The sequence below is a fragment of the Gouania willdenowi genome, chromosome 6 (genome assembly GCF_900634775.1).
Source record: "Gouania willdenowi chromosome 6, fGouWil2.1, whole genome shotgun sequence".
Lineage (NCBI taxonomy): Eukaryota > Metazoa > Chordata > Actinopteri > Blenniiformes > Gobiesocidae > Gouania > Gouania willdenowi.
Genome location: NC_041049.1, coordinates 2,112,136 through 2,138,158, shown reverse-complemented (window position 1 = coordinate 2,138,158; position 26,023 = coordinate 2,112,136). Strand labels below are relative to the sequence as shown.

The following is a 26,023-nucleotide window of genomic DNA, read 5'->3' as shown; positions in this document are numbered from 1 at the left end:
GGTAACCAATAGATGAGAAACTAATTAGATGATAGATAATATTTATTAGTGTATTTTACAGCTGATTTAAGAACAGACCCGTTAGCATTAGAGATGCTAACAGAAAGCCAACATTTATTTATTTAAAGCTTGGTAATTGTGATTGATAGTAATTATACTTTAGTAATTGAGAATGTAATTGTAATTGATTTTCATGGGAAAAATAGTAATTGTAATTGAAAAATGTAATGTTGGCCTGTTGGTTGGCCATAAAAACTGTGACTGGAGCAGCTTTAGTTCTTCAGACGTGTATAAAAGGTCAGTGCGTTGTTGTTGTTGGAATAAGTTAAATAACTCCCCGCTATCAGCAGCCCTCAGAGACAGAGAACAGTTAGCGTCTGTAAGCGGCTCAATCTGAGGATGTGACACTCACCAACTTCAAAGGCTTCTGTGGTCGCCGTGGTTACGTCATCAGTGAAAAAGTCCAGACGAACGTTGATAAGGAGGAGAAAAGCCTTTGTGTTGTAGGATAACAGAGAGCGTGACAGACAGCGAGTAGTAATGAGGTAAAAAATACGTCTATGTAATCGTCTACAGCAGTGGTTCGACAACTGTTTGGGCTCAAGTACCCCCTTTGTACCCCCTCTGTATTTAAAAACATCTATAGATCATAATGATGGAATAAACGAGTGAAAACACGTGTTAAATAATCTAACTTTGTAAATTAGTGAAATAAACACTATTTAGTACAGGGGTTCACAACCTTTTTTGGATCGTGACCCCTTTTTGATATCAAGAATTTCTGGCGACCCCCAAAAACATTTTTTTTTTTAGAATTAGTTTTTGATCATGTTTGAGTTCAATTTTAGTGGAACTAGATTTATATTACACAAAGTGAACAAATAGAAATACATTTGTTTAACATTGAGTGTTTTCATAAAATATGGGGTCCCGACCCCAAGGTTGAAAAACACTGATTTAGTGGCTCCTGAATAGATTTATTTCTATAGTTTTTTTATCACGTCTGGGGTGAGACCAAAACTGACACTTTGTTTGTTAATTTTCCACTTTCTCTCTCTCTAGTACCCACTGTAGTGTCATCGCGTACCCCTAGGGGTACACGTACCCCCATTTGAAAAACACTGGTCTAGACTCTCTCAGAACAAAACGAAACATTTAGTTCCATAAATCTGGATTTTTTGATCCAACGATTCTTTGATCAATGAAAGTCGAGATCAAAGTTCTAAAGGAGTTGTGTGTGGTTTTTTCTTTCCCAGCATGCAGCTGTCACCCTTTGGGGACCGATGACTCGCTCTGTGATCCCTCCAATGGAAACTGCCTCTGTAAGGCCGGAGTGGGCGGAGCCCAGTGTGACCGGTGCATGGTGGGATACTGGGACTTCCACCAGTACGGCTGCCGTCCATGCGACTGCGCCGGAGACTGCGACCCTTTTACGGGAGCCTGCGTGTCAGGGTAAGAAGATGATAAACCGTTAAGTTTGTTTGGATTTCACGAGCGTTAACGTTGACAGTTTGCGATCCTTTTGGTTTAGATCAGAACTGGATCTCTACAACGTGGAGGGAAACTCCAGCGAACCCGTCAGGATTTTCAGAGCAGACGAACTCTTCTCTGCCCTCCACTACTCAGGTAAAGCTCAGAGCTCAGATTATGAATTAACTATTTAAATGATTAGAAAAATTAACAAAAAATGGCAATAATAAAATAATATTGGTATCATATTAATTTAAAAAGTTAAAAATAAAAAAACGAATGTAAATATAAACATTAATATCTGTAATAGAGTAAATATGCTGGCAGTGGGAGATTCCAATGACTAATATGAATCAAATCACTTAATGGAGTGACTCATTTAGGAATCCAGATCTATTAAAGGAATCAAAACTAGTCACGCATGTGTATTAACTTCAAATGTACCGTCTTGGTGAGGTTTGAAAAAATATAAAGTAAAGCGTAACAATCTAAATTCACCTTATATTTGTATTAATTATATTTTAATTAAGCTAAATCACACCTTGAATGAACTCCGTGTGCCACCTAGTGTCATTCAGTGGCATTGCACCATATTCAGACGATACTTGAGCCAGTCGCTAGTTTGTTAGCATCCAATATTAACTAAATAAATGCCAAATTATGTTAATGAATGTGTTTGAGATGAAATCACATTTGAGGTTTAGTCTAATCATATATAGCAGACATGGGCAACTGGCGGCCCGGGGGCCACATGTGGTCCTTGGTCTAATTTTGTGCGGTCCCAACATCAACATACAAAATTACCCAAAAAAATACACAAAACAACAGCAGAAATACACAAGATTACTCACAAAATGACAACAAAAACAATTGAACAATATAAATCTGCTGGAATACAGAATAATTACATAAAAATACACAAAATGACTAAAATATAGAAAATCAAGAAAATTACGACAAAAAAAACACAAAAGGATAACACAATATACAAAAAATTTGAAAATGACAGAAAATATACAAAATCACAAAAAAATGCTTTAAAAAATAACCACCAAAGTACAGAAAAACAACAGAAAACTATATTAAAAAAATGACAACAAAACACATAAAATAAGAGAATAATTATCCAAAATGACTAAAAATAACACAAAACAACAGAAAGAGACAAAACCTTTTGTTCTTTCCTGTGTTTGTGTTCAGATTTGTCATTATTATTGTAAATTTAAACATAAATGTTAATAATTTAGCACTCAGATCAAAAACAATCACATTATTCCTGATTTTCCTGGTATAAATATGAATCATTTTAATGTGAAATACTGCAGGGTTGTAATGAAATGCTATTGACAAGGTTGTTATTTGTTAAATATTTGTTGGGATTTGCTCGCTAAGAGACAGAAGCCACGTGATGTTCCGCCTGAACAGTTTTAAAGAGTTCCTCCTTTGAGACGCGCCCTTCACTGTTACCGCAGCTTTAATGGGAACATTCCTCTCCCGACACACAAACACTACATGTTTTCAGACGCAGCCAACGCTACCTGAAGCACCAACGCTGAGGAGTGGTTATTTATTCATGTAAAAAATGTGAATCTGTGTCCCCTGCAGAGAAGTGCGAGTGCAAAGTGCAACCCCTGACTAACGGGAAACTCTTCTGCTCCATGAATTATGCATATGGTAAGAGCTCAAGGTTCCTCCTCCTCCTTCACTGTTAAAGAATTACAGGCATGTCCTCAAGCCTTTATTTTATATTTTATATAAATATAAAATATAAAAATATTATATTTAGTTATACTTTACACTGATCAGCCACAATGTTGTGAAGTTTGATGGTCAAAGCATTCAAAAAACTGATTAAATGTTCTCGATATGCAGATGATACATGACTATTTTCTCAAAAGATTCACAAAATGTTTTAAGTAAATAACTGAAAGCTGCTGGAGAAGATAATGTCATATCAGATAAAAAAAACTTAGTGTAGTCCTCATAGATCAATAAACCAAAGATGGAAATAAATAGATGGAAAAGCTTGAAATTTCTGCTCAAAGGTTTGTTTTGTAAAAGATTGGTGCATTTCATTGTGGGATGTGAAAGAAGTGTTTTTACTACATTCTGACTGTGATTTCTTGTGTTTAATCTTAAGACAAGGAGAACAGTGATTCTCAGTGTTCCCTGTGATATCACCTCACTCTGAACAGATTTGGATCATTCCGTACAAACCGCAAAATAAACATCCTCCATTGTTTTGCTGCAACTTTCACAAAATACCAGAATTTTGTTGTTAAGTCACTTTGGCAAAGTTTTTTGGGGCAAACACAAGAAATCACAGTAAGAATGAAGTGAAAACACTTAAATGCATCCATCTACAAGACTCCACATCCCACAATGCAATGCGCCAAACTTTTACAGCGATGTCAATATACTGCGTGTTTTCAGTGGTAATCAAAACAAAGTTTCGAGGCCCAAATTCAACCTCACATCTTGCTCGAGACAAATTTTTTATCAGATAAAAACAGAGTCTATCTCTCTTTATCTAATATTTCAAATACTTCTAAATATAAAGTAGTCAAACACAGTAATTTTAAGGGTATATAATAATAATAATCAATAGTAACATTATGACCATTTCTGGTGTCTGCTTCCTCAAAGATGATGAATAGATGAACAAAAGGACTTGAACCAATGACCACATTGTGGCGACTGAAGACAGGGTCTAAAACTAATACAGAGTTTCGCGATGCAGACAATATAAGACAGATTCTCAAATTTCACTTACTGCTCTCCGACAGAATTTAGCGCTCTGGTGATGCAGCAATGTGAGTGACGTCACGTGAATCAACAGAGCTGACCATAGACATATACACATTCTATTGGCTGATCCTAACAACAGCTCTAGGGTACGTTCAATAGCACAAATGTAAAACAGTTACACCACAGTATATTATATCTATGAAGCAGACTCCCGTCCGCTATGAGTGAATGGACACATTCAGTTGCGATAGCCAATCAGATATCTTTGATTAATAAAAAGCTCCCCCTGTAGTGGGAAGACTGTGCGTGTGTGTGTGTGTTCACACACATTAAAGGATCTGGTCTTCTTCTCTGACTCCCAGTGCTGAAGGTCAAAGTGCTGTCGGCCCACGACAAAGGCACCCACGCTGAGGTGGAGGTCAAAGTCCAGAAGGTGCTCAGTCAGAACACCAAAGTCAAGATACAGCGAGGCCGAGTCACGCTCTACCCCGAGTCTTGGACCGCACGGGGCTGCACGTGCCCCATCCTTAACCCGGGTGAGGAACCCAGTCTGTTTGCTTTCCTTTAAATACGAGAATCGCTTATTAACAGCACAAACCTCTCCTCAGGGATGGAGTACATTGTGGCGGGTCACTCGGACCGCAAACAGGGTCGCCTCTTGGTCAACATGAAGAGCTTCGTTAGGCCCTGGAAAGCCAGCTTGGGCCGCAAAGTCCTCACGCTCCTCAGGAAAGACTGTAGCTGGTAGATACCTAACGAGAGCGATAACGGATGAAAGCAGCCGACCGCGGAACCTTGAGGAAGGACTGCACAATCTAAAAGGCACTTGTGATGAAATTTTAAGGCATATTCGTGGTAATATTTCATTCTCTTGCTGGTTTGAGCAAAACCTACTTCTGAAGCTTTGGAAGTTAAGGAATGTCACATTACTCAAGAAAGACTGCAACTGCTAGACGGCTAATGTTGGGTGGTAATGCAAGAAAGCCACAAAATGTGGAATCACAGCCGAAGACTGGTGTGAAATGGACAAAACCAGCCACTTTGTCCTTAGCCTGAGCATCAACTACACATTATAAAAGCACTTAGGGACAAAAAATCAAGGCGTACCCGTTTCAGCAAAACCATCTTCATCAGCTTCCAAATTTTCAGGTTACTTGAGAAAGATGCAAAACTGGTAGAGAATGACAAAATTAATCTGCAAGAAGTGGAATGGCATCAGAGGACTGGTGTGAAATGGTTAAACCATCCAAACACTAAACTATCTAACAGCACTCGTGATGAGAATTCAAAGTGTAGCCCTCGCCATCTTTTATTCTGTTGCTGGTTAAACAAAAACCTTCTTTTTCAGCATCAGAAATCAATGAGTTTTAGATTCCATGTGAAAGATTGCAACTGATAAACCGCTGGTAAACGACGTAGCGATGGTCAGGATTGTTTGAAAAGGTTGATTTCTTCCCCTTGAGAAAATCATCGGCACAATCTAAAAGCACTTGTGGTGAAACTTTAAGGCGTGTTCGACGCCATCTTTGTTCTCTCGCAGGTTCAGGTCAAACTTTCTTCTGTAGCTTCAGAAATCGAGGAATTACTTGTTCCAAGAACCGCCGACACTGGACTGCCTCGTCCTCTGCTGCACTTTATCGGACTGACAAATAATGGACGCGCAAAACTGATGCTCGCAGAGGCAGCAGTGTGCGTGTGTATGTGTGTATGTGTGTATGTGTGAGAGTGTGTGTAGAGACAAAATGTGATTCCCAACAAGCCATACAAGCCACTACAGGCAGGTGGATTCAAGAAGTCCAGGTGTGCCTGCATCAAAATGGAAGGGTAATGGTTTTACCGCCAACGTGAATGTATCGCTCTACCTGCCTTTGTGTGTGTGTGTGTGTGTGTGTGTGTGTGTGTGTGTGTGTGTGTGCACTTTGTAATGAGCACAGTCCAGATTCAGTCCAGTGTCTCTGTGGGTTTTCCAATGTTTAGGATGTTGTTGACGACCATTACGTGATCATCACACTCCGCTGTCAGCTAATTCCCTCCTTTGTGCTCTTGTACAGTATTATTTGTATATATCTATAGAGTTGTTATTATTGCTCATCTTTCTTTCCTCTGGTTTGTGTTTTTGTTCATTGTAATATTAAAAGCTGATCCAATATAATTTTCTATACAATGACAGCTGTGTCTTTTTAAATGTCTCCACCTTTGATCAAACTCACACATTCAGGCTCAAATAAAACGAGGCTGGTGTCCAATTACAAGCTGTCATAAAGCAGAGCAGAGTTTGAAGAGATGTGTCAGAGGAAAAACTGTTGGAAAGAAGAACCAAATTAAAGTTCAGTATCAGATAACGGCCTCGTTCTGTAGTGTGGCTTGTGTTCGTGGCAGCTGTTTGAGGTGCTGGAAAAGATTAGACTTTTTCTTTTTCACACACACACACACACAGTCCATGGTTTTTTTTTTTGGGGGGGGGGGGGGGGGGGTTGTTGTCATTTCATTTTTATTTTTGTAGTCGTCTTGTGTAATTTTGGAGTAAATTTGTGGGGGTTTATTGTCCTTTTGTGCATTTTCTTGTAATTTTGTATGAGGTTTTTTGTGTATTTTTGGAGTGGGTTAAAAGTGGCTAAGAAATGGTGGAAAAGCAAAGAAATTGGTTAAAAGTTGCAAATTAGATTCAGCAAAAATGGACAGAAAAGGTGGTAAAAAGGAATCAAATTGTCAATATTGGCTTAAAAGTGGCAAAAAAGGGGGGAGGGGAGTTAAACTGGCAAATAATGGGCGTGACAAATTGTGATGTGGTTAAATTGGCAAAAATAATCATGAATGAGCAGATGAGCATATGGTGAAGAGGTTAAAAGTGACAATAATGGGTCAACATACTGTATGTGACATTAGGTGGAAAGGGTTCATAAGTGCTGAAAATGTCTGGAAAGTTTTTAAAAAATGTGCAGAAAAGACATTGAAATGTGATGTAGAAGTGTCAGAAATGGGAGTAATGTAGCAAAAATTCATTAAAAGGAGCAAAAATATGACAAGAAAAAGTGATGAAAATATGTTAAAATATGGAAAGTTTGGTGTAGCTGCAGAAAAACGGTAAAAATATGCAAAAAATGGCTGAAATTGTTCAGAAAATATTCTTAGTTTCTTGAAGGCATCTGGCGACCCCCTCCCAGTTTCTCAAAACCTCAAATGGGGTCCTGACCCCAAGGTTGAGAAGCCCTGCCCTAAAGGGTAATTTAATAAATGAATGTTAATAGATTGTCTGATTGTTTGCATCAGAAACCTTGTTTTTTCAGCACTAGCGCCTGATTTTCTACTGGTTGATAAAACATCTCAGGCCTTGAAATACTTCCCATAAAGTCTACAAAAATAGCCTTATCGCGACGCTGGGTTTCTCACGCACACACACACACACACACACGTTGTTTGGGTTCAGCCTGAGCGCGCCGTGACGTGGATGGCCCGTAGGTGAGGACGCATTCCTCCACGGTGGGCCAGGTCAAAGGTCACTCACCTGTGTCAGAGGAGGAGCTCACGGTGGGCCGGTGGGCAGCTCAGGGTCACGGCTCTGTAGTCTGAGCTGATGGGAGGTGAACGAGTGCAGGAAACAGGAATGTGACTTATTTTAACTGAAACCTTGACTTTGCCACCATTACACCAAAGCTGCAGCTACTGCTTCACAATAAAGGAAGTAATCAACCAATTGGAAAATCTGCGCTCAATAACGGATAAAAAACAGTCGATTTCACCTGAGTTTTGACTTTTAGACTAATTTAAGAAACAATGTGGAGCAGAGATTTTGGCTGTGTAGTAAATGTCCCACCAATGTACTACACGCTACATATATACTACGTACTGTATATACTATAGTATGAGTCGGATGTTGAGCATTCCAACTGAAGTAAACTTCCAAGTTTCCAAGATGCATCTGGAACCTCCAGCATTAAAAACCTTGTTCACACTGAGGCTAAATATCTCTGTTGATTCTACACCTTTACTTTGAAAGTTCTGAAAACATCAGAAGCGAGAAAGTGTCCAAGTAGAATATCAACATGTGCTCATTTGATCTGCAAAACTCACGTAAACACATACTCATAATCTAACTTAAAATCTCACGTTATGTGATCAGTAATCACGGCTGTGCTGGATTTCGTGCAAAACTTGATGGTGATTTGCCGGTTGACGGAAATTTGCTCAACATGAAATGTAATTATCTCTCTATGACATAAACTAAACTGTAGGAGTGAGAGTGAGTGTGAGTGGTTGTCTGTGTTTGTGTGTTGCCCTGTGATGGACTGGTGACGTGTCCAGGGTGTACCCCCAACTAACATCCATTGGGGCTGGAGATAGGCACCAGCAGACCCCTGAGAACCCTGAAAAAAGGAGCAAGTGGGTCAGAAAATTGACGGATGGATGGATGGTATGATTCCAGGAAGTTGAATAGTATTAAAACCATTGAAACAGGGAAAGATGAGGAAATGGAAACCAAACGGAAGTGAAAGATACAGAAATAGATCAACAATTAAAAAAATTAAGACATTTTGAAAGAGAAGATTGGATCTCATGTGAAACAGAATCAAGCTATATTTTCCCTTTTATTTGAATTTTCAAGCAGCAGCTTTCCCTCAGAGGAAGTACTGTGAGTACTGAGAATACTCTGAGTACTGAGAATACTCTGAGTACTGAGAATACTCTGAGTACTGAGAATACTCTGAGTACTGAGAATACTCTGAGTACTGAGAATACTCTGAGTACTGAGAATACTCTGAGTACTGAGAACACTCTGAGTACTGAGAATACTCTGAGTACTGAGAATACTCTGAGTACTGAGAATACTCTGAGTACTGAGAATACTCTGAGTACTGAGAATACTCTGAGTACTGAGAACACTCTGAGTACTGAGAATACTCTGAGTACTGAGAATACTCTGAGTACTGAGAATACTCCTGAATCGCAATCTTCAGATAAGTAGACGATGATGTTTGTGGGAACCTGACCTTGAGTGTAGACACTACATGTGTCCGTGCACGTTTCATGCTCGTGTGGCTGTGTTGTTGACGGTTGGTTCTCAGCCTGTGATGGAGACAGAGACAGAGGTGTGCTGTGGGGGTCGTCACACGCTGTGGGAAACAAACCAGTTGATGAATGAGTGTGTGGCCGACACACATGCACAGTTTTCCTCCGTATAGTTTTGTGTGCGTGTGTTATTGTAGTATCGAGGAATGTGTGTGTGTGTGTGTGTGTGTGTGTGTGTGAACACAATGCCTTGCTTGTGTTGCTATAGAATAGAGTTATGGTCTTTGTCCTGTCAGCATTCTTGCGTTGCTATTGGCCGCTGAGTGCATGGCAGCTCCCGCAGGCTCCAGGACAATCAGCCCCCCACCCACCCCAACCCCCCGTACTCTTCCTCACACTGGGAGTCATCATCACAATAGCAGCACCCATCACCCCAAGACAGACACATGAAACCAGGCGTTGAGGAGCGTCCCACAGAGACACCCACTACTGATGAGCTAAGGGTGGGACGATATATCGCAATATTAAAACGTACGGTGTACGTTTTAGGACCTCCTCAGGTCTCAGGGTGAGGAATCAGGTATCAGACCTCTGTGATTTCTCAAACCAAACACCATCAAATGAAATGTGCTCAGGCTTCAAAATAAAAGTCATCAGCCTAAACAAATAAAACCGCCTCAAACCATAAAACACAACATGATGTTATACTTTGAAGAAACCAGAAATACACATGATGTCATCCATATGTGCTGCTTTGATACGTGAGTAAGAAAGCTGTTGTTTCCTATTTATTTTAAAGGTTAACATATATCAACGTTACATTTAATACATTTATATATATGAACTTTAAAAAAAAAAAAGAAAGAACGGCTTTTCAACTTACTTCGTCATGCGTTCCTTCAAAATGAAACGCCATGTTGTGTTTAGTGACCTGAGGACGTCGAGTCCATCCATCGCCTTCGGCGTATCCATAGTCGGATCGCGGGGGCAGCATCCTTAGCAGGGAACCCAGACTTCCCTCTCCCCAGCCACTTCGTCCAGCTCTTCCCGAGGCTTTCCTACGCCAGCGTGGAGACAAAGTCTCTCCAGCATGTCTTGGGTCTTCCTCGGGGTCTCCTTCTATAGGCCCACCACCCACAGGCAAGACAAGGCAAGGCAAATTTATTTGTATAGCGCATTTCATACACAAGGCAACTCAATGTGCTTTCCATGATAAAACATTCAACAGCTTAAAATCAATAAGAACATTAAAATCATCAGTAAAATCAATTACAATCATCAGTAAAATCAATTACAATCATCAGTAAAATCAATTACAATCATCAGTAAAATCATCATGACATCATCAACATGACCAAAAATTTCTCTCTCAATCAAACGCAGTAGAGAAAAAAGTGCCTTTAACTTTGATTTTAAAATGTTCACATTAGATGCTGACTTCAGCTCTGCTACAGTTTGTTCCACTTCTTTGCAGCATAACAACTAAAAGCAGCATCACCATGGTTACTGTGAGCTCTGGGCTCCACTATCTGACCTGTGTCCATAGATCTGAGAGACCTGCTGGGTTCATACCTGACTAACATCTCACTGATGGATTCTGGACCAAACCCATTCACACATTTATAACCAGCAGCAGAACTTTACAGTCTCCTCTGAGGCTGACTGGGAGCCAGTGTAAAGACTTTAAAACTGGACTAATGTGTTCTGACCTCTTTGTTCTGGTTCAGACCTGAGCTGCAGCGTTCTGAACCAGCTGTAGATGTTTGATGAAGACCATTACAATAGTCCAGTCTGCTGGAGATAAAAGCATGGTGACAGAGGCTGGTTTTAGGGACGTGGAACGTCATCTCTCTGGTGGGAACGAGCCTGAGCTGGTGAACGAGGTTGAGAAGTTCCCACTAGATAAAGTTGGTCTCACCTCAACACATCAAGGGCTCTAGAACCATATATCTCATATATTGTCTCGTCTCTTGAACTTTCGATGTCGCCCCAGCTAGATTAACCCAAACGCATCAGAGCACTATGAGACCTCTGAGGGTGTGCTGTAGTATCTGCACCAAGGCGTCACCCTGCAGAGCCTGGAGGATGAGACTGTTACTGATACGCAGGTAGACAAAGTGATGCTGTAGATCACAGCCAGATAATAGGATAGGATAGATAGATAATAGATAGATAGATAGATAGATAGATAGATCATAGATAGATAGATAGATAGATAGATCATAGATAGATAGATCATAGATAGATAGATCATAGATAGATAGATAATAGATAGATAGATAGATAGATAGATAGATAGATCATAGATAGATAGATAGATAGATAGATCATAGATAGATAGATCATAGATAGATAGATAGATAGATAGATAGATAGATAGATAGATAGATAGATAGATAGATAGATAGATAGATAATAGATAGATAGATAGATAGATAGATAGATCATAGATAGATAGATAGATAGATCATAGATAGATAGATCATAGATAGATAGATAGATAGATAGATAGATAGATAGATAGATAGATAGATAATAGATAGATAGATAATAGATAGATATATAGATAGATAGATAATAGATAGATAGATAGATAGATAGATAGATAGATAGATAGATAGATAGATAGATAGATAGATAGATAGATAGATAGATAGATAGATAGATAGATAATAGATAGATAGATAGATAGATAGATAGATAGATAGATAGATCATAGATAGATAGATAGATAGATAGATAGATAATAGATAGATAGATAATAGATAGATATATAGATAGATAGATAATAGATAGATAGATAGATGATAGATAGATAGATAGATAGATAGATAGATAGATAGATAGATAGATAATAGATAGATAGATAGATAGATAGATAGATAGATAGATAGATAGATAGATAGATAATAGATAGATAGATAGATAGATAGATAGATAGATAGATAGATAGATAGATAATAGATAGATCTCACAATGAGTCCTGGGCTTGGTTCTAATGAGTCCATTACATCAGTGGCTACATAACGATCAGTGGCACGGGGGCCTCTCTGTTCTGGCTTGCCCCTCAGATTGAGAAACATTCCTGCGGCGTGTCTGGATATGTGTGTGTGTGTGTGTGTGTGTGTGTTTTGTTTGGCCATTAGAAGTGAAACGTGGAGAGAACACGCATTGGTTTCAGAGGAACATGAAGCAGTTTCAGCTTCTCATTTCATTTCCTCAGTGACTCACAGCTGATGCAGCACACGCGTCCTCACAACACACACACACGACACACACACACACGCACACGCACGCACACGCACACCAGAAACAAATCCTGACAGCAACTTTTTGAAATGTGAACTTTATATGAGAAAATTACCCTGACCTTTTCCTTATTATCAACACTTAGTTCCTTGTTTTTTTCCCCTTTCCTGTTTAACAATTTAGAGTTTTTATTTAGGAAATAAATAAAATAAACCCTCTAATGTTCCACACACACACACACACACACACACACACACAAATTGTTTTTAAAAGTATTAAAAAAACAAATGAAATCTATCCTGTTGGACCTGTTTACGTCAAAACACAAAACATAAATTGACCCAAATCTTTCAAATTATAAATAAATAAACAAATGAACAAAGTAATGAATGAATTAATAAATACATTTTTAAAAAGATTTTTAAATCTTTCCCAAAGGTTTTACGAGATAAAAATTACGTTACAAATATAACTTTTTTTTCTTGAAATTGGAAAAAAAAGCTTTTCTTACCGTTATCATTTTTGCCTCTCAAAAAAGAGACCATTATTTTGAAAGTTGTTCAGAACAAATCTTTTCATTATAAAGGTTTTTTTTTTTTCAAAAGTTTGATTTGACTTTTTTTTATTTCTTAAACTAAAAATTATATCTAATTTATAAAATATTTGCGTTTATCTGCCTTTGAAATATTAATAATGAAAAAAAACCCTTTCCAACAGTTTTTACTTGTTTAAACACAGGATTATCACTAAGTCGAGCTTTAAATCACCTTGAGTCATAAAGCAGAGGTCGGCAACTATTATCACAGCAGGGCCACAAAAATGTGTTTGTTTGATTGGCGGGCCACATGATCAACATTCATGACTCAGCATTTAGAATAATGAGCAATCTGAGCGTTAATATAGGAAAGAACAAAGAGTTTTTATAGTAATTTTGTGTTTTTCTGTCATCCTGTGTATGTTTGTTGTTGTCTTGCTCATTGTGAGGCATTTGTGCAAATTTTTCCTGTAAAATATATGTTTTATGGAGTCATATTCTGTCATTTTGCATTTATTGGAGTAATTTTTTGTGGATTTCTGTTGTCGTTTTGCTTGTTTGTTAGTACTGTGGATTTGCTGAGTCATTTTTTGTTTTTCAATTTTTTTTTTGTGTATTTTTGTTGTTATTTCCTGTAATTTTGTATATTTTTCAGAGTAGTTTTGTGTATTACTGTTGTCGTTTTGTTCATTTTTGTAGTAGTTTTGAGCGTTTTTGGAATATTTTCTGTGTTTATATTGTCTTTTACTATATTTTCCTGCAATTCTTTGTATTTTTTAATGTATTCTTGCTCTTATGTGTATTTTTCTGTCATTTTTTTTACATTGTATCTCATCTTTATTTTTAACAGTTTATACACTTAATGTTTCTTACGTCTTTGTTTAACATTCATTCTTTTATTTGTGATATTTTCTTGAGTGGCTGTAACAAAAGCAATTCCCCCTGGGACAAATAAAGGAATTCTGATTCTGATTTACTTTGGGGGCCACATAAATTTAGACTGAGGGCCGCATGTGGTCCCCGGGCCACCAGTTGCCTATGTCTGTCGTATAGTGTGTGAGCCAATACATTATGCAGAAGAAGAAGAAGGCGTGTTAGCGTGTTCAAACACGACGGTGATAAAAAGCCCAGAGGACACGAAGAGAGAAAAACATTAGAGATGATTCACAGGCATCGCATGGCACATCAACGCATACCTCTCACTATAAGTCACTCACTAACGCCCCTTAACCCCACACACACACACACACACACACACACACACACACACACACACACACACACACACACACACACACACACACACACACACACACACACACACACACACACACACAGTCTTAGATTCCTACTCATCAGGACAAGAGAAAATTCAATCCAGGAGAGCTGAGGTTTCACCTTGACGTGACTCTTTGAGGACATTAAACGCACAAACACACACACACACACACAAGTATTTGATCCTTGTTCTGCTCACTTTTAAGACGTGTTTGTTCAGTTAATCATCTTCAGATCTTCTTCTCGTACAAACATTCAGAGCAGATCAACCAGAAAATAACAAAAAATAAATGAATTTTTTAACAATATCAGGCTTGGGGGGAGGGGGGGGGGGGGGGCAAAAGAAACAAGTTCTGATGAACTACGGCCAGGCCCGCAGAACATCTCCGCACCAAATAACACGTACCACGTTCCCAAGAATTCAGTGAAATTACTTGGTTCCACCGAGTAAAACAAATGAAACAAATGACGTAACATCGTAATCTACGTTGAATTGCCTTTGAAACGATATATCACACGACTATGTTCCGATAATTTAGAAATGACTGGAAAAGAGGGTGGGCTCCCAGGCCCCCGTCCCCTTTCAAAAAGGTCTCAGAGAGGCTCTAGACATCCGCTCATAGAATATCCATGTCAAATTACAGCTCGATTCAACGAGCACTAACGGAGGAGTAGTCATTAGAAAAATGGGCCTCATTCATATGTCGTTAAATGATTCACTAACACCAACTGTTGCAATATTTGACTCACAAATAAATGAGATAATCTTTGTTTTCTCATTTATTTGTGAGTCAAATATTGTGACAGTTGGTGTTAGCGAATCATTGAATGGGGTGCATTACTCCGTATGTGCCACGGGGACCCCCGGGGCCCCCATTTTTCAAATATGTATACCGGTATATGTATACCGTACACAGGGAAGCTGTAAAGCAAACATTGACAAACCAAAAACAAACAAAGCAAAATTATTAAAGCATGTAAAATAAATTTAAAACACACACAAAATTACATAAGAAGAGGAAAACAAAAACACGAGACAGCTCTAAAGATGATTTATAAAAACACAAAATGCCTCTAAAAACACACAAAACAACAACAAAAACACACTCCTATATGAATCTGCTTTGCATTACAGCTGCTGATCACAGGCAATCAATAAAATTAGATTTTTTTCAATACATGTGAACTTTTTCAGACTAAATCCAAGAGGAACAGTTTAATAGTCATGTTTTTATTTTTACAAGTTAAAACACCGTGGTTTTAGTGGTGAATGTGAATTAAAATGAGACTCCGGACAGAAAGAGGAAATGCCAAAAGCAGAGAATAATTAATTCTATATAAACTAGATCATTTTTTTTTGGATAATTTAAAAAAAAAACTAAAGTTAAAACTTTGTCTTTGTTCAGTTAATTCATGAATCAGTGTCCATCCTTCCTGCTAACAGAAAACACTGTTCATGCTATAAAGGTGCAACACTGACCTCTGGTGGTGTTCAAGCACAGTGCAGCAGGTCCAGTTCCAAGAAGATGGCTCTACTTTTCCTGTAGTGTTTTAAGGCCATACTGAAAAAGAAAACTGTCAAAAAATTGTTAAAAAAACCCCCCGTTATATTATGAGAATAAATTAATAATTTTAAGAGAAAAAACCCTGCAGTATGAGATCCACAGAGCAGTTACTGACATCTGTGAAGTGCTTTGTGAAATTATATTTTAGGTCTTGAAAATAAGGAAATACATTTACATCTGCACCACAAAATCATCAGTAACACAAGTTTGAAAAGAATATACAAGAAAATTTAACTATTTCTGAGTTGGAACCACATGAAGGAGAAGAGGGCTGCTACTGCCTGATTTCAGAATAAAAGCTTCTTTTTTTTTTCTTATTTCTTATATTACAATTTATTTCCTCATATTATCACATATTGTAATATATCGCTCCTGTAATAAGTCAGGAGCTAATGGGGTTCTCAATAAAGTGAAATTAAATTAAATATTACAATTTCTTTCCTCATATACAGTATTAAATTTTTCCCTCATACTATTATGTCTTTATTCTCATTACATTACAATTTATTATCTCATATTACAAGTTTTTTCCTCATACTATTACGACCTTATTCTCATTATATAACCAATTCTTTCACCATAATATGACAAGTTTTTCTCATAATATTACAAGTTTTTCCACATAATGTTTCTCTTATTATTACAGGTTTTTCCTCATATAATTATGACTTTATTCTCATTATATTACCATTTGTCCTCATATTATTATATTATGCCTTCATACTCATCATATTACACGTTTATTATCATAACATCACATTTTTCCCTCGTATTACGACTTTATTATGTTGAAATTAAAAGTTTGCCCCACATAATATTACGACTTTATGCTGATAATGTGATTTATCAAATAATATTTTCCCCTCATACAATTAACTGTAATATTTAATTCACTGAGATCTAAGATGTGTTGTTTAAGTGTTACCTTTAGTTTTCTGTTGTTATTGTTTTTTAAACAGTAAACATATTTACACAAACCGATAGAAAAGTGTTTTAAGTTGTAACAACAACAATTTACGTCATCAAAACAACAACTACGTCACGGAGCGAGGAAGAGCAGATCCACACCACGCGGACAGAGCAGTGAGCGCGGAGAGGAAAAAACCCGAAAAACCCGTCAAGTGTTCCCGGATCATTCCCCCATCATACCCCGCTAACCTCCGGAACGACACTGCCTCCCCTCACCGACCTCCAGCAGCCTCTGAACGGCCACAGAACCTCCGGGGAGCAGGTAGCTTTAGCACTGCTAGGTTAGCATCATATTAGCATTGCTGTCTAGGTTACACTAACCTACTAGTTAATGTTAACTAATCTGGGTAAGTTAGTATATACTAATAACCAACTAACCCTCTAAAACTGATAGATTAGCTGAGTTAGTTAGCACTGGCACATGTTAAATAACCTGAATAGCTAGCATGCTAAATGATAACTAGCACATTAGGATTAGTGGATTAATCTCAGATTACTCTGGTAGATCACATCATTAAATACTTTTTTAATTCTATACATTCTCCTTTCTAGCTTTCGATCTCTATGTTAAACTAACTACCAGCTCTAAACTTAGTTAAACGCGTTCATTGTCAGATCGTGCCAATTAGCATGCTATGCTAACGTAAACAAACACATTTGTATTAGTAATGTGACGATTGACGCGGTAAAGCGTGATCATTAACTCGTTAAATACTGAGATTTCATCTGTTTATTTTTTTCCTCACTATTATTTTAAGATCGATAAGAGTATTCTTTTAAAAATTAACTATAGTTTGTTTACTTAAATAGTTAAATGTCTAGTTAGGACTAACTTAGACAAGTTTAGTGACTAAATGCACAAACATGAACCAAAGGCACATTAATATTTAACTGTTTACCAACAAAGAAGTAAAACGTCTCCTCCTCATCTTTTAGGGCCTTTTCTGACACACTGTGCAGTGGCTGTTAGCTAATCAGTACTTCTCAAAGTGTGGGGCGCGCCCCCTGGTGGTGAATGGCGGTACGACAGGTGGGGCGCGACGAACAGGAGGACATTTTCAATTTCATGCCAATCTTCTTAAATCCCTTTCTTCATTGACAATAAACGAAACACCTACAAACAAATAAGTAATAATGAGAACCTAAAAATGTAGCAAAAATTAAAAGCACTTTAAATTATTAGATTGTATTAGATATGGACTGGGACCAAAATATAACGTGGAACTAAAGTGTAAAAGTATTGATTTACGTCGGCATGTGCTTCACGAAAAAATAATGAATCTGGTTTACTTAGTTTTTTATGCAAGTAATTAGTTTAATTTCGTTTTTGATTTATTATGAAATATGTTGTTCCTTTAGTTATTAAATTTGGCAAGATAATTTGGGGGCAATGGGTGCAGGTGAAAGTTCACCTTTCAAAGTGGGGAACATTCAAAAAAGTTTGAGAACCACTGTGTTTGCTTAGCATGTAGCAGCCTGACTGAGAAGGGTCAAAGGGTAAATGGGCGGGGCTATGTGGTTCTAGCTAATCTGATCTTTTCGTCCACAGATTCCTCCGTCATGCCCTGGGACGGCCCCGTTGTCCAGGTCCCCCCCATGGTTGCCATGGTGATATGAAGGCAGCTTGACACGCCATGGACCGGTGCAAACATGTGGGGCGTCTGCGTTTGGCGCCCGACCACTCCATCCTCAACCCTCAGAAGTGGCACTGCGTGGACTGCAACACCACCGAGTCGGTGTGGGCGTGCTTGGGCTGTGCGCACGTGGCATGCGGCCGCTACATTGAGGAGCACGCGCTGCAGCATTTCCAGCAGCAGCGCCACCCGCTGGCCATGGAGGTCAACGAGCTCTACGTCTTCTGCTATCTGTGTGACGACTACGTGCTCAACGACAATGCCACCGGCGACCTGAAGCTGCTGCGGAGCACGCTCAGCGCCATCCAGAGCCAGACGTACGCCGTCACCACGCGCAGCGGCCGCACGCTTCGCTCTGTCAGCGCCACGCTTGACGGCCTCATCCCGTGCGGCGCACGCGAGCTGCAGCTGAGGGACGAGGACCGGATGTTCACTGCGCTGTGGCACCGGCGGCGGGCGCTGATGGGCCGCGTGTTCCGCTGTTGGTTTGGGCTGACGGAGCGTGGGAAGAAGCACGAGGAGGAGGAGCAGCAAAGGGAGGAAGAGGAGAAACAGAGGAGAGAGGCGCGGGAGCGGCGGCGTGTCCTGAAACGTCAACATCAGCAGCAGCTGGAGAACACGCCGCTACGGAAAAGCCGTCGCCTGCGACAAAAAACACGCAAACCCTCGGAAGCCGCCACCGCCACACGGCCGACCACTCGCCAGCAGAGCACTAGAACCAAACCAGCTCCGCCCACTGTGTCCAGGCACCGCTCAAAAACCAGAAGCCGCGCCCCCACCGTTACCAAAAAACAAGCATGGACTAAAAAGCCTCAGCCGGCGCCAAGGCAGGGTAGCCGCTCATCCTCGTCTTCCTCTAAACTACGAAGTTCGTCAGCGAAAGCGAGGCCGTCGCGCCGGCGCCAGAGCTCCAAACAGGACGGTTCACCCTTCAAACAGGACGCTTCGCCTTACAGACGGCGGCCGACGGTGACGCCGGGCGTGACGGGGCTTAGGAACCTGGGCAACACATGCTACATGAACTCCATCCTGCAGGTGCTGAGTCACCTGCACGTGTTCAGGGAGTGCTTCCTGCGCCTCGACCTCGCACACGCGCTAGAGCTGCTCGCTTCTGCCGTGCACGGGCAGCTGGTGGGGAAGGTGTCGCCCTCGCCGCCGCTCTCGCTATTGAACAACAGGGCCAGTAACCTGGGCAGCTTGGGGGCGGGGCTTAGCGGTGGGGCGTCGCGGGGCCGCAGCATGGAGCTCATCCAGCCCAAAGAGCCCAGCTCCAAACACATCTCGCTCTGCCACGAGCTGCACACGCTCTTCCAGGTGAGTCACTAATCAGCCCTGGAGCATTTTTTCTCAGTGAACCGTTGGTCACCAGGTGTGTCCCGGGGTGTTCTAGGTCATGTGGTCGGGGAAGTGGGCTCTGGTGTCTCCGTTCGCGATGCTGCACTCCGTGTGGCAGCTGATCCCGGCGTTCCGCGGCTATGCTCAGCAGGACGCGCAGGAGTTCCTGTGCGAGCTGCTGGACAAGGTGCAGCGAGAGCTGGAGAGCACGGGAACGCTGGAGAACAAGGCAGCGCTGGAGAGCAAGGCAATGCTGGAGAGCACTCCGCAGAAACGCCTCATCAGGCAGGTGCTTGCCATGGTCAACACCATCTTTCACGGACAGCTGCTGAGCCAGGTAACACACACACACGTTTCTTTATTCCTTGTTATTATAAATCCTTCATTTCAGTGTTTAAAAAAAAGCCTGAATTTGAAACCATTTTCCTCTAAAGATGTTAAAATACTTTTTGGGAAGTTTATGGAAATTCCTGCATAATAATAAAAAATCCCAGTCTTTTGAATAATTTCAAACATAATTCAGTCTCAGGTTGCAAAGACGCAACACTTTCAGTGAATTTCCAGAGGAACTTAAGCCTGGGAATTTCTAAACTTTTCATGGGAATTATTTTATCAGTGATGCTGATATTTTTTTTAATGCTGGAATATATTTTTCCAACTATATTTAACGTCCCTGTTCAGGGCCAACTTTAAATTTTAATATTTTCTCGTTATTTCCCGCTATTTTTTTTTTTTTTTTTTAAAAAAGTGGCAACACACAAAAACAAATTTTTACCACTTCCTTGCAGGACATGAAGTTGTCTGACTCGTCTGTTCCAAACATAATCCAATAAAAAATGAAGAAAAAAGAGGCAAGCGTAGGATGAATCAATCTGTCTCTTTAATCTACAAAAAATAGAAAAACTAAAACAAAAGTTCCAAAATCAAAATGTCCTTATATTTAAAGCTCAGTCTCAAAGTCTCAAAAATAATAAATCCTTACGTAAAGACCACACTGACGTCCGACCGCGACAATGATGGCGATGACGTCATTGACGGTGATGACGACGATGACGGTGCTGACCACTTTGACTGATTAGGTTGACGGTTTGAACAGCTTTTACGGTCAGAAACACTGTTGCTCCTCGTCCTGCTTCACTAAACTGCTGTCCTTTGACCACATGGGCTTCACTTTTCGACACTAACCCACACTTTACGGTAGAAAACCAGGTTTACAGCAGCAAGTCAAAACCAATGGAGCACAGAAACTCTGATCATTTAAAAACGTCAACATAAATCAATATTTAAACAATATTACCTTTAAAACTATTTCAAAATTACCTATTCCAAACATATTAATATTTAAACATAAAAATACTATGACATTATAATGATATGGCTCTAACACTGATATATATTATTTTTGAATGGATGCTAATATTTATGTTTGGATATGATAGTAATTTAAAATTATCCTGTTAATTTCAATAAATCATTTTACTAAAAATCCCTGAAATAGGACAAAGCGGGTCTGTAAATGGATGGATTCCAATTCAAAGTTTTTATTTTTTGAATATTCCCAAAACTCCTGATCTTGTTTGTCTGGAAATTTACCAGATATTTTCACTTAATTAAGACTTGTTTAACGATGATGACACAGATCATTTGAATAAAAATAATAAGAAACAATTAATCAATGAGGAGCAGTTTTTCCTTCATCTTTATTTTGTTCAGAAATCTCCTGAAAAAACCCAGAACTTTCAGCAAATTCTCAGGTCTATTACTAGTTTGGTGAGATGATGATGATGTCATCCTCCAGGTAACGTGTTTGTCGTGCGACCATCGCTCCAACACGGTGGAGCCGTTCTGGGATCTTTCTCTGGAGTTTCCCGAACGTTACCATAGCAACAGCAGCCGGGAGTCGGCCGCTCAGACTTCTTGTCACCTGACCGAGATGCTCGCCAAGTTCACCGAGACCGAAGCGCTGGAGGGGAACATCTATGCCTGCGACCAGTGCAACGGTGAGTCTGAATACATAACAATTTTTCTTGCTGTGTTTTTGCTAAATCGTTAACTTTCTGTCCAGTTTTCCTGCATAATAAGGATATAACTGTTGTACATTAGACATGATTATTTGCTCAAATCTGCCTCTTTTGATAAGATTGTATTAATGAATAAAAGCTACAGCAAAACAATTAAAATTCCTGCTGATTGTTTCTAAAATTGTGATGTGATTTGGAGGAGTTTATTTTGCAAAGAAGGAATAATTTATTCCAATGAAAAACTTTTCAATTTGAGAGCACTTTTTAACAAACAGTGATGTCATTTTAATCCTCTTTAACTCCGCCCCCACAGTGGCTCGACGGAGGACGTCGTCCAAACCTCTGGTTCTGACTCAAGCTCAGAAACGTCTGATGGTTCACAAACTGCCTCAAGTCCTCAGACTGCACCTCAAACGCTTCAGGTAACTGGGAGAAAAGGTTCATTAACCGACCGTGGCTCAGGTGGTGGAGGGTCGTCTTCTGATCGAGAGGTTGGGGGTTCGATCCCAGTACCTGACTATGTGTCGAAGTGTCCTTGGGCAAGACACTGAACCCTAAGTTGTTCCCAGTGGTCGACTAGCGCCTTGCATGGCAGTCCTGTCCCATTGGTGTGTGAATGTGAGAGTGATTGGGTGAATGAGCTGATATGTAAAGCACTTTGGGTCCATTTACCATTTTAACTGGGAGAAAAGGTTTATTTACTGGGAGAAAAGGTTTATTAACTGGGAGAAAAGGTTTATTAACTGGGAGAAAAGGTTTATTTACTGGGAGAAAAGGTTTATTAACTGGGAGAAAAGGTTTATTTACTGGGAGAAAAGGTTTATTAACTGGGAGAAAAGGTTCATTAATTAGTCAAAGCTTTGGATTCAGTCTCGTTGGTGATTGGCTAACGCTCCTGTCCATGTGCTCTGATTGGTCCTCAGGTGGTCGGGGCGGAACCACCGGGAGAAGATCGGTGTCCACGTGAGCTTCGACCGGCTCCTCAACATGGAGCCCTACTGCTGCCACGAGGCTCCGCCCACTAAGAGCGTGACCTGCTCTTCTCCTCCCAGCAGCCCCGGCTCGCTGCGCACCAAGCACTTCCTGTACGAGCTGTCGGCGGTGGTGATGCATCATGGGAAAGGCTTTGGCTCGGGCCACTACACGGCGTACTGCTACAACACTGAGGGAGGTGAGGCAGTCGGTCACCGTTTAACACGACTACCAGTTGAACTACAGCACTAAACCACTGCTTTGTGTTGTTGGTTCAGATAAGTGACGCACTAATACGCACACTTTTTTTGTGTGTCATTACTTCCTGCAATAGTTTGAACTCTGTCACCAGATAACACGGTCACCATATCAACCAGAACACTGGTTGGTATTTTAAACCAACCAATACTAGTTTTCTTCATTTATTAAAGGGATCCTACACGGTTTTTACAAATGTGGCCTAAAATCTTCTAAATGTCCTTGGATTAGTAGATCTATGTCTAACAAAACACATTATTGTTCACCATATTAATATAATTACCTTTTATAAATGGGACTACTTTACAGTTTTAGAGCCTGTGTTCCTCCATCTTGAAATCATGTGATTGATGATGTCACTCGACCCCACTGCCTGTAAACATCCTATTGTTTTCTATTGGAGTGAAATTTCAGCCTGATTTTTACATCATTTAACAGTTTTTTCAGTCACAATGAAAACTTGTGCTGCTTTTGGTTGATCTAAATAATAATAAATGTAAGAGAATAAAACAGTTGGACTCAAAATAATCTGAGGCTAGAAGTCCTTTTGGGTGGAAGTCCTTCAACAGTCTGTGATTACTCTCTACCTTCAGCCACCAGGGCATGTCAGCACACTGATTAAGGGAGAGTAAAGTCCCTTAGGAGAGCTCTTCTTCTCCGCTTCATTGTCTACCACCAAACCTCAGAGTTGGAACTGTCGCCCCCTGCGGTCACAGATTATTTTGTGGGGCACAACTGTTTTTATCCTCTTTCTGTAAATAAACAACATCTTTAACTTTTCTTGATTTTTTTTTTTTTTTTTTAGAGCAACCAAAAGCAGCACAAGTTGTCAATTTGGCTGAAAAATCTACTAAATTATCTAAAAAGCTGCTTAATGATCTATAAATCAGGCTGAATGTTTCACTCCAATAGAAAACAATGGGATGTTTACAGGCAGTGGGGCCGTGTGACATCATCAATCATGTGATTTCAAGATGGAGGAACACAGGCTCTAAAACTGTAAAGTTGTCCTATTTTTAAAAGTTAATGTGTTTGTTAGATATAAAACTACTAAAAAGCACTTTTAGAAGATTTTAGGCCAAACTTTTTTTTTTTTAAATGTACATCACATTTGGCCGCTAGTGACGCCTAAGGAAGTCAGACACCAGTTAACATGATGACCAGTTTAACTGAAACAGCCATATTAGAGGTTTGTTTTTTGTCCTTGTTGGTATTTTCACATTTTACTCCATTTTTTTTTTTTTACATTTTAGCTCATTAAAAAAGTAAAAGCAGACATTTAACATTTCTCTATCTTTTGTGGAGCATTTTAAGTGTTTAATTGTGTCTTTTTGACCCTGTTTGGATCCTCCGCAGGTTTCTGGGTTCACTGTAACGACTCCAAGCTGAACGTGTGCTCGGCGGAGGAGGTTTGTCGCGCTCAAGCCTACATCCTGTTCTACACCCAGCGGGTCGCTCAGGACAAGGACCGGCCGCTTTAGGGGCGGGGCCACCACCGTTAGGATTTCATCATTTTGAGTCAGTTTTATAAGACGTGGGGAGTTTGTGAATTTGCTGTAAATTGTGTTAATATGTAGGTATTTTTTTAAAAAAGATGTACAGCTGTATTTTTATATCGATAAGAGCTGAGCAGCTTGAACACACACACACACACAGGAAGTGGCCTCCTAACGAATCCTGCACTAATCACACCACGACCACGTCAGCATTATGAACAGAAACCTCACACTTGTGTTAATAAATATTCCGTCGTGGCTCTGTGCTGAAATCATCATCAGAGCCATGAGCAAGTGTCCAATCACCAGCTGTGTGTGTGTGCGCGTGCGCGGAATGTATTTTAAATCAAACCCTCAGAGGCTATTTTTTACAAACAAACTTTTACCAGCAATGTTCTGGATGTTCATGATCGTGGTATTTATCAGTTTTGCTTAAATTACGCTCCCTCTCCGTTTGACAGTTATTACATGGATACGTGTGTGTGCGCGCGTGTGTGTAAATATGTGGAAGTCGTATACAGTACTATGCAAATTTATACCTCAAATTGTGTTTTTTTTTCCTAGAGAAAATTTACCTCAATAAATGAGAATATTTTTTCACTTTTCTACAAAATCTACCAGTTTGTCTTTCCTTCATTTTTGTTCTTCCGGATTATTGGCCAATCAGGACATTTTCTCAACACAATGTATAAAGTAACTCACTCAGTGCCATTGACGAGATAACTCATCATTTGAGTTTTTTCACGGAGAATACTAGAAAACACCCTGGCGGAGGTCCCTCATCAATATCTAAGCTGTGGGGTGATGTAGTGACCAACTGTGTCCTGAAGAGGGCAGCAGTGCACCTTTAGATGAGAGATTAGCCACTGATGCTACCCAGCAAAGGAGGAAGAAGCAGGAAAAAGGGAGATTATGGCACTACAGAGTGATATTGTGACGTATCCAGCAGCTCACAGCTCCACATACTAACACAGAACATGAGTGGATTATTGATAATGTTGTAAAACCATCAACTCACGGGTCATCACAAAAATATACAAAATGACTTGGAGTCACAACACAATGACACCAAAAAATAAAAATACACAAAAAACAAATATGAATATAAAAATACACAAAAAGACTCCAAACACACACAATAAAATGACATAAAAAAACCGCCAGAGAAAAACACAAAATGACTGAATAATACACAAAAAGACAACATTGACTTAAAAAAATGTACAAAATGAAAACAAAAACACAGTAAATCTGTTGTTTCCTGTGTTAATGCTCTGATTGCTCATTATTATAATGCTAACATGAATGTTTGATCATGTGACCCATATATCTGATAGTCACATATTTGTGTGTATGATAAAATTGTCCCATCTCCACATTAAACGATTTTTTCTTGCATCTGATGATTTTAGTGTGGCTCTAATTAAAATTCATACACACATTCAAAAATAGTCACCAGGCCCTTCAAAATAAAATGGCATATGGT

At 39.7% G+C, this 26,023-nt stretch overlaps 2 protein-coding genes and 1 long non-coding RNA gene across 4 annotated transcripts in view; 2 read left to right on the top strand and 1 right to left on the bottom strand.

Moving 5' to 3' along the window:
* ntn4 (netrin 4) overlaps nt 1–6,377 on the top strand; it is a 37,469-nt gene extending 31,092 nt beyond the window's left edge. Inside the window, exons 6-10 of the mRNA XM_028451026.1 lie at nt 1,257–1,452; nt 1,532–1,626; nt 3,076–3,144; nt 4,581–4,754; nt 4,827–6,377. Of these exons, the coding sequence (XP_028306827.1) occupies nt 1,257–1,452; nt 1,532–1,626; nt 3,076–3,144; nt 4,581–4,754; nt 4,827–4,966 (674 nt within the window). The 3' untranslated portion in view covers nt 4,967–6,377. The remainder of the gene's footprint in view (nt 1–1,256; nt 1,453–1,531; nt 1,627–3,075; nt 3,145–4,580; nt 4,755–4,826) is intronic.
* A 2,836-nt stretch (nt 6,378–9,213) lies between these two features.
* LOC114465415 (uncharacterized) lies at nt 9,214–15,842 on the bottom strand. Its single transcript, XR_003674306.1, has 3 exons — nt 15,768–15,842; nt 10,109–10,344; nt 9,214–9,329 (listed from the first exon to the last, which is right to left on the bottom strand). It is a non-coding gene; the product is annotated as an uncharacterized LOC114465415 (long non-coding RNA).
* A 1,014-nt stretch (nt 15,843–16,856) lies between these two features.
* Nucleotides 16,857–25,154, top strand: usp44 (ubiquitin specific peptidase 44). Of its 2 annotated transcripts, none has more exons than XM_028450410.1 (7): nt 16,857–17,083; nt 18,371–19,769; nt 19,846–20,127; nt 21,589–21,790; nt 22,125–22,233; nt 22,735–22,982; nt 24,398–25,154. In XM_028450410.1, exons 2-7 carry the CDS (start codon nt 18,456–18,458, stop codon nt 24,520–24,522), a joined length of 2,280 nt encoding a protein of 759 aa, XP_028306211.1. In that variant the 5' UTR covers nt 16,857–17,083; nt 18,371–18,455; the 3' UTR covers nt 24,523–25,154. The 2 variants fall into 2 exon arrangements, with proteins under 2 accessions (XP_028306211.1, XP_028306212.1); XM_028450411.1 differs by having other exon boundaries at nt 16,857–17,102.
* Nucleotides 25,155–26,023: the final 869 nt, after the last annotated feature.

Excerpts from the sequence above, each read along its gene's own strand:
- usp44 (XM_028450410.1), top strand. The coding sequence starts at position 18,456 with ATGGACCGGTGCAAACATGTGGGGCGTCTGCGTTTGGCGCCCGACCAC. Across the intron at positions 20,128-21,588 it reads ACGGACAGCTGCTGAGCCAG|GTAACGTGTTTGTCGTGCGA; the intron begins GTAACACACACA and ends GTCATCCTCCAG. Across the intron at positions 21,791-22,124 it reads TGCCTGCGACCAGTGCAACG|TGGCTCGACGGAGGACGTCG; the intron begins GTGAGTCTGAAT and ends CCGCCCCCACAG.